Genomic DNA, 8,810 nt, shown 5'->3' with positions numbered 1-8,810 from the left:
CCCCCCTACCCCACCCCTGAAAAAGAGTTTTTAGCAGAAAGCATATCAGAATGAAACTGGACAATAAAAAGTGGAAAGTTCTTGAACTGAAGTGTACAGGCAGCAAACAATGTAAAAGAAAATGGTTTTATATGTAACACATATGATAAGCTGATACAGCAAATTACTTACTCAGTAAACCCATTACTCAATTTTGAAAGGAGGATTGGTTCATTTCAGAACTCAACAGCATGTATAAAACATTAAAGCCATCTTAAGCCAGGGCTAAAGAGGGAATATCTTTGAAACATTGTCTTTGAAACATTATCTTTTTATACATTGTCTTATGATTAAGACATTCATTACTGTTTAGCACATCATATAATTTACAATAATTCTCTACAGAACAACATAGTTAATTCAGTATCATCAATAACTTTATACAGATACAGTATTGAAGCCATGTCCTCTTTTGCTTACTGTCAAGTACAAAACAGCTTATATAGACTAAAAAAAGCTACATACCACAGCTGTAGCATACCATATTTTGTGTCTGATTAAAGTTTACAGTAGTGGCTTTTTGATCTTTCAAGACAAATAAACATGATACCACATAACAAACAATTGTGCAAACTCAGGCTTATGAGCAAGACTTAACTACCTCCTTTTTCCAGAACTACTTTTCCCTGCTTTACTGCTGCTACTACCAGACTTGCTGGAAGATTTTGAAGAGAAAAGTCTTGTCATGAATTCAGAGACATCTGGCAGCTCATGGTTGGAATTCAGCATGTTCATTGACTGCTCCATTTCCTGCATGCAAAGATTAGATAACCTTATAGCTTGTAACAATTTTGGCTGTTTCTAAGGCATCAGTTGAAAGATCATATCAGAAAGATGCCAAATTCTCCAAAACGCTGTTTTACTACTTGTAGCCCTCCAGGGTACATATTGCTACATATTTTCATGCAACCACAGACAAATGCCCAGCTACACACAGAAACATAAAACCCCAAAACTAAAAGCACCAGTGCACGGAAAAAGGTAACCATGTCTTAAGCAGTCTTACAGGGCAACCACATGACCAAAAAAAAAAATCTAAAAGAAAAAAAATGCCATTACTTATTTTCAGCATTACTTTCCTCCATTTTAAAATCTAACCTTTTGGATTTGTGTTCTCACAGATTTCACATACTTCTGTGTTTTCAAACTAGTATTATTTATGCTAAATCTAACAAATTTTTGAAGCTGTTTGAAGGGATTACGTATTTTTATTGCCCTACTTTGTAACATCAAGGTATTAATGTACAGCAGCTGAGTTTTCTTTGTTTCATGAAAGGAAGTATTTTAATAGGAGATCATATATCCAGCTAAGCTTAACATAACTTTAGAGTTTAGCATAGTGGCTCTATGAGACAAATTAGTACGCTTTAAAACAAACCAACCAACCCACCCTGAAGTACTTTTAGTGCATATAACAGCTGAACTGCACATGCACAATGTGATAATGCTTATAGTAATTGCCAATTTAATGTGGGATTGTCACCTTCCTCTTCTTGTTATCATTCAGAATGATATAGCTTTAACTGTTTACAAGGTACAAACGAAGCAAAACCTGTTACGGTAGCCTTTGCTACTATTGCATCTATACTACATCTGTACTTAACACCTGTACAACAAGAACAGTTACTAAATAATTAACTTTCTATATAAACTAGTACTGTGCCAATTCCATAAAGAAAAAACAAGCTAACCTGCAAAATGTAATACAAGCTCCATACCCTCCACAAGCAAACTGAATTTGGATATACACTTAAGAATTTAATACATGGTCATCTAGAGAATGTCATTATAATTAAGTTCTTAAAAACTACCTTCTCCTATTCTTTAAAGATAATTTAAATTACGAGAAAGATTCCTGTAACTTAAAATTTCTCCTTAAGAACTCATATCAGTCAGCTAATAAGAACTAAATCATCAGAAGTTTTGATGGCTCACCATCAGAATAGCCTGTCTGTAAGCAGTGTCAGATCAGTGAAAAAAGTAAGGAGTGATTTTTTTTAAATTCAACTTCCAAAGTTCATCTTGGTTTGAAAAACATGCCATGGATATCTAGCATATCTTCATATACGGTTTTTAATAAAAACTAAAGCCAAAAGAGCATTACATAGCTCTGATATGCTTTTTATCGGTATTTAAAAAAAAAAAAAGAAAAAAAAAAAAGACTCAGACACCTATAAGGTACTACTGAAGACAGTGGTCACTTAGAGGAAAAGGAGTTTAAATTAACCAAACCCTCAAAAAGCAGCCACCCAAGACAGACAAGGAATACTCCTAAAAATAAGAAAAGATTTAGTAAACACCTTGAATCTCCATTTTGTCCTAGCCTTCTGCTATTCGGTATTTTGCACGATGAAAGGACAATAAATCAGGTAATTTAATGACTACATTAAGACTTCATATCATATACACTATTGTGACATCTGGATTTGACAGTCTTGTAAACTATGTGGTTTAGGTTGATGGATAAAAGAACCCCACATCATACAGTTCTCAACACACCTGACACTTACTAAATGATGTCTAAAAATGAAGTGTTGGATTTAAACATAGTGCAGAAATACACTGGAAGTTTATAGAAAAAAATAGCCTTTGAGAAATTATATTTATTCCTCTGGAAAACACCATTCATAGTGTAATACTTTCAAAGCTGTGCCAATTTAATTCTGTTGTGCTATTTAACAGCAAATTCATGAGTTGGAAGCGTTAGAATTCATTGTCAGAACAGCAATACTGTATTAACAGAATAAATTATGCCCATTAAGACTTCTTTAGAAGTCCAGTTTTGTTTTTATTATTTTTCTGTACTTTAAAATCTCACTGTCTTTGTTCTTTATGTCTACACCAATTGAACATACTTACCCGTCTCATATCAGGATCACTGGTGTTAACAACTTTAGGCAAAAGCACAAATATCAGTAATGGAAGAACCATCATCATCACCTACACAGAAAACAGCAAATATTTCTTCAGCTTATTAGTTGCTCCAGACATTTTTAGACATACTGACAAGCTTTTAGCTAAACAGCCAAATTCTAGAACTACTGCATTCTGAGTCAGTAATCCAGAGACGGTAAGCTACTTGTCAGGAAAGAAACCTGGTAAGGAAGTATTATGTTTTGAACCAATTTCAAAGTCGGACCATTAAAGTAAATGCTTGTTATCTCTTTCAACTGTTGTAACTACAATCCTGCAACATGTTGATTTCCACACTACTAGAATAACATCATGTTGTCAAAGAAACCAGACTATGGGCTCTTTTCAGAAGACATACATTAACAGAGTGGGTATATACGGGAGGAGAGGTCATAGAAAAACTTTCTATTTGTAAACACGTAAAAACCAAACAAATAAAACAATCCTCTCAGAAGAGCAAAGCGTACACATCTTTTCGCAATTATTTTGTTCTCAGTATTCTGAAGAAGAGCTATATTTGGATCCTTGGCATACTTTTAACCTTTGTGTGTTGCTTGTACGTACCATAGGGTTCATGAGGAAATCTGTCCATCCCCAAGATTCTCTCTTTATAAAATATGAAGGAGGTCCAGAAGATTTCATCTGGAGTGGGTACGGTAGCCTGACAACTTCAGAGGTTTTGATGTAATTCACATATCTTGCTCTAATGAGCAAAATGTAAATAGTTAAAAATATAAATACAACCTTTAACAAAAAATAAAAATTATTTAGTAATATTCCAAACAAACTTTTAGTAACAGACTACAAACAAGACTATCTGCTAGGCAGTGTCAGCTAGGCTTCACTTTTCTGAAGCTGATTTCTCTCAGCAGCATACTTTAGGGAACCAAATGATACTACTTTACCTTTTTTCCAGGCTAGCTATTAAGCAGGCTGAAAAACTTGATATGGAAAACAGACCTGCAGATCAGAAACATCAAAACTATTTGTTCAAATGTGACTTCTGCAAAACATTTTTTTCTCACCTTGGTAATAAGGAAGAAAAGCTACAATTTTTAAAGAGTACAGCTTTGAACAGTGTAGTGTAGCTTAAAGAGAGCTTGCTTGGAGCAACAATTATTTATATATGGAGTTAATACTACCTTTTCCCTAAGTGCTTTACTTTGCATTTATCAATACTGAATCTCAGCCTTGATTACTTTATAAGGTCTTTCCATAGTTCTTCACTACTATTCTTCACTTGGGCCTAGTATTTAGATAGTTACTTGGTACTATCATCTAACTTTGTTACTCTCCATCTGTTTTTCACGATTTATGAGTATTTACCTGCCTTGTGGAACTCCAGGGATGACTTCTGCCTATTACAAGAGAAATAATTTATTTTTTCTGAATTTTTTCACCAAATATTCATCCATAGAATGCCTTTCCCTCCTATCTTATGACTACATATTTTCTTCAAAACTTGTTATTTTCAGGTAGATCTCATCAAACATATCAGTTATCCACATGCTGTTTCCTCTTTTTAAGAATTCCAGGTTTGGTTTTTTTTAAGGCAGAATTTCCCTTAGAAAGTTGACATTTTCCCCGGATATCACATTTTTTCATGCATCTCCCAACTGTATTCCTCATTATAGTTTCTACCTGTTTGACTGATAGAGATGTCAAGCCTACTGGTACTTTGCTCTGCAGACATATCCTAGTGATTTACTTCACATCAAATTTGTTACCTCTAGTGCTCAGATACCAACACAGTGTAAGTGAGAGGTAATACACACTCTTGTGTCTATTTCACCGAGTTCCCTCCGTATTTATTACACAGTAATTGTTGCCAATGATACACTGCCTAACAAAGTATAAAAACAAAAATTCCATAAAGTTTGGAAAAAATCTAAGCACAAATTGTGCTATTATTATTACTATAAACAGACTGTCTGCACTGTTTTCAGTTTGAGATTTCAATTTTTAACCTCCCCTAAAAATACTGCTGCAATGTTTATATTGATGTTTGTACTCCTAAAATGTAACAGCATCTTTTACAAGATACTGTAGAAGACGAAGTTAAGATACATGTGTGCCTGTAACAAAGGAAAGTGAACTACAAACATCTTCATTTAAACGAAAATTACCTTATGAGATAGGATAGCAATTTTACCGACTAGTATGCAGTTACAGATGTACAGTTATAGTTGTTAGGGATAACGTATCTGGCCGTAGGGTAACAAAAACTAACGATGCTACAGACATACTGCAGGCTGGGAACTACTAGCATTTGCCAGTAACAGTAAAGAGTATCTTATGGAGGTGTAACAGAACTATTTTAGAATTTAGAATTTAGAATTAGAATTAATTAGGATTTCATTGTGCCAAGTCTTGACAGAACATTTATCAAAAAAGAAAGGAAAAAGGCAGTAAGAATTAAAAAAAGTTATTGGCAAAAGATAAAGCAGTTAACTGTTTATGTCTAGATTTTATTTCAGGATAGCTGCACAAGAAAATAACAAAAGTAAACAAATGGGATTCTTTTTATCCATTTCCTCTTATTTAAGGTCATAAATATGAAAGGAAGAAAGAAATTAGACTTTGTACTTTAAGAAATGTGCTCCTAGAAGTGATGTTAAAAGAAGCTGAAACATGTGGTCTGAAAGAGAACATCAATCTACAGTACTGTTCACATTACTTCTTATAGTGTGCTGTCAGGCATACTTAATAGAAGCAAATCAGGAAGGACTCACCTCATTTTGCCTTTTGAAGTTATGTCAACTCGCACAGGCTCAAATTTATGAGCAGGGGATATAACTTCCACTACGTAAGATCCTGAAGGTACATCATGAACCACAAAACTTCCATCTGTCCTGAAAAAACAATAAGTTCCACTACACTTCAATACGCTCCAGTGCACAAGACAGGGTCCTTTATTTTTTTTAAAGAAGACACTGTAGTAGTATCATTTTATATTATAAATCTTAATATAGCAACATTTTAAGCATTGGAAAAGGCTCCCCAGGGAGGTGGTGGACTCACCATCCCTCGAGGTGTTCAAAAAATGTTTAGATGTGGCGCTTTGAGAAATGGTTTAGTGGGCATGGTGGCATTGGGTATATGGTTGGACTGGTGATCTTCGAGGTCTCTTCCAACCATAATGATTCTATGATTCTATAACAATGACCAAAAGGAAAATTTAAATTGCTCAGCACTCATAATGTCAAGACCCTTAAGGTCATCAATGTGTGCCACAACAGTAGCAGAAATTACCAGTTACGTTAAAGATTTTCTCATGTCCTCAAGCTATTGTCTTGCTAGAGAAATAATTTAACAGCCTAAGTAAGATTTGAAATGGTTAAATTTCATGTATTCAAATGATGGCAGAATTGACTTAACCTTTCTTCCTCCTTCCGAAGTAAATACAATGAAGTTTACTTTGCTTCAGTACTTCTGCTGGAAGCAAAAAAACCCAAAAACTGACATCCTACATAGTGTGGGTAGATATCAGAGATGACTTGCAATGCACAAAAATTGTGGTTTGTGCCTTTATTGCAAAATAGAGGTTTCTACTTTTAATTGCTCCTTTTAGGACTAGCCCACGCTGGAAAGCTCTATCACAACAATAAGGTAAGAGGTCTGAACATACACACAGAAGGGATTTTTAGACAGACTGCTTTTATTTTAAAAAAATGAAACTTCAATACTTGGTGAAAAGATTAGCAAAAGCATACTTGAAAGCTTCAGCACCAGTTGCCATTAAATTGAAGTACAGAAGCTTGTTGTTTTCCTCCTACAGGCTTCCAAAGTTTCCAGAAAGAAAAACTTAGTGTTCTCTACCCTTTTAAAATTAATATGAAAGATATCTCTCCTAAAAATAAGACTCAAAGTTAAGACAAAACAAGTTGTTCAAAGGGTCAAAAAAAAAAAGTAATAAAACCTGATGTAGGAGAAACTTGTATCAGGAAAACAAATGAACCCTCTTAAAAGTGAACCCTCAAAAAAGACTCTGTCCTTATGTCCTTCATACAAGTTCTCTCTCTCAAAAATACAAATTGCTTAAAGACCTTCCCACCACAAAGACAGAAGCACATAAACAGTATCGTGTAGTTGGGTTTCATCAATACTCTACGTGGTAATTTGAACCCTGAAGAATGGTTATACTATCTTATATTGCAATTGCTACAAGGATGTTTCCCTAGGAATTTCCTTTTAATTTTTCATTCCTTACAGTATTATTCTGAAAAAATTCAATTATATTTTTTTTTCTAAAGACTTATCCACATGACAAAGCAAATTCTCACTTCATATACTGGCATCCAATACTGCCTTTTTAAGATAAAAAAAATTTCATTTTTATTACAGTGAGGAAACCAATCAGATTCATAAAAATGCTTGTACTAGACAATGAGTCTTGAAATACTCAAAAAGCAAATTACTATGTCAAATAATTATTTTCCTCTTTTTGGTAACTGGAATGACATCCATGTAATATATAATCAAAACCTGCCTGAGAGATAGTCACAAATGTATCTTCTGATATACCAAATACATTTAAATCTCTCACTGAAAGATCTTTCTACTGAGCCTGAAACACCGTTATTTAAGAAAACTGTTCTTCTAACATATTTCTTACTAAAAGTGTGCTCATTACAAGTGACAAAAAAACCCCCCACTGTTAAAGCATTTTTGCTAAAATGTAGCATGCTTATGATAGCACAGCATCTACAAATATGTTTATCAAACTGAATAACTTATATTAATTGCTTGGCTTCAAGTTGTATCAATATAATTTGATACATCTATAAATAAGACATATCAAATTAATGTAATCAATAGAGCTTGATCTCTAGATTACACTGTCACAAATATGGTATGCTCTTAGCTAAGACTATTTCCTCATATTTCAGACAACTGAGTTCCAAGCAAGCATTTGGAAACTTACCAACTCCGTGGTATTTATTAAATCAGCTCCCAAATATGTCAGGCTCCCACAACTTGGTTGTACTGGCTTATCAGGTGCTACACTGACAAGATTCTGCAAATTTTGCAGAGTAAAATCTGTTGTGTTAACCTAGTGACAGTTTCCAGAGTCAAAGTTCAGTTCAACTTTTACAGCAGAGGGAATAATTAAAAATGAATGGTATTTATGAGATGGTGTATCTTAATTCCATATAAACTTTCTCATTTTCATATGTCATTTTAAAAGCAATGTATTACACTGTATTAAAAATAATAAAAAGCATTTTAGAATTAGCTTCTACTCTTGAAACTATGCGATTAGTTCAATTCTTAATTCTGAGGACATTTTCTATGTCTTAGTATCTCTAGATCCTTTGCTGATCTAAATATACCCACTACCACTTGAGACTGAATAAGCTAATGTGATTCTTTACAGCTTCCAAATGCATCTGCAGGATCTTGTGTGAAACAATAAAGCCGTATCCTTGAAATGGCTTTCACTGGTACAGGGAAAAAGTTTTTCACAGGTACTGTAATAGATAACAACAACTGTAACTTACTGGCACAAACATTTTCCAGAATGAGTAAATCCTCAGCTAAAAAAAGAAGTGACAGAATTTGCACCCACAAAAGCTGAGAGCAAACGCTGTACTCCAGAATTTAATACAAACGTGTGTATGGGGGGGCGGGGGGTGTTGGGGTGTGTTTTTTTTTTTTTTTTTTTAAATTAAAACTCAGTTCCAATTTTTTGATCGCTAAAAAGCCAGTAGCCTTAGTCATCAATTTGGTGACGTCTGCAGGAGGCTGAGAACACCACCACCTACAGCATGACACGCCTCCACTCCAAGCCCGGCCGTTTCTAATGCCTTACAAGGTAAGGTGCAAGCGCACCAGTAAAGCCAAAGCCGGACACGAGA

The 8,810-nt window shown here is 34.3% G+C and overlaps 1 protein-coding gene across 1 annotated transcript; it reads right to left on the bottom strand.

The window, feature by feature from the left end:
- Nucleotides 1-341: 341 nt before the first annotated feature.
- Nucleotides 342-5,862, bottom strand: EMC7 (ER membrane protein complex subunit 7; the record flags this gene model as incomplete). Its single annotated transcript, XM_009706283.1, has 4 exons — nucleotides 342-789; nucleotides 2,899-2,979; nucleotides 3,517-3,655; nucleotides 5,685-5,862. Coding segments are annotated over 4 exons (551 nt in total), but the record flags the coding sequence as incomplete, so codon positions are not given.
- Nucleotides 5,863-8,810: the final 2,948 nt, after the last annotated feature.

This window comes from Cariama cristata, unplaced genomic scaffold (assembly GCF_000690535.1).
Source record: "Cariama cristata isolate BGI_N322 unplaced genomic scaffold, ASM69053v1 scaffold35488, whole genome shotgun sequence".
NCBI lineage: Eukaryota > Metazoa > Chordata > Aves > Cariamiformes > Cariamidae > Cariama > Cariama cristata.
The sequence above is the reverse complement of the archived record's forward strand: the minus strand, read 5'-3'. Positions and strand labels throughout refer to the sequence as shown.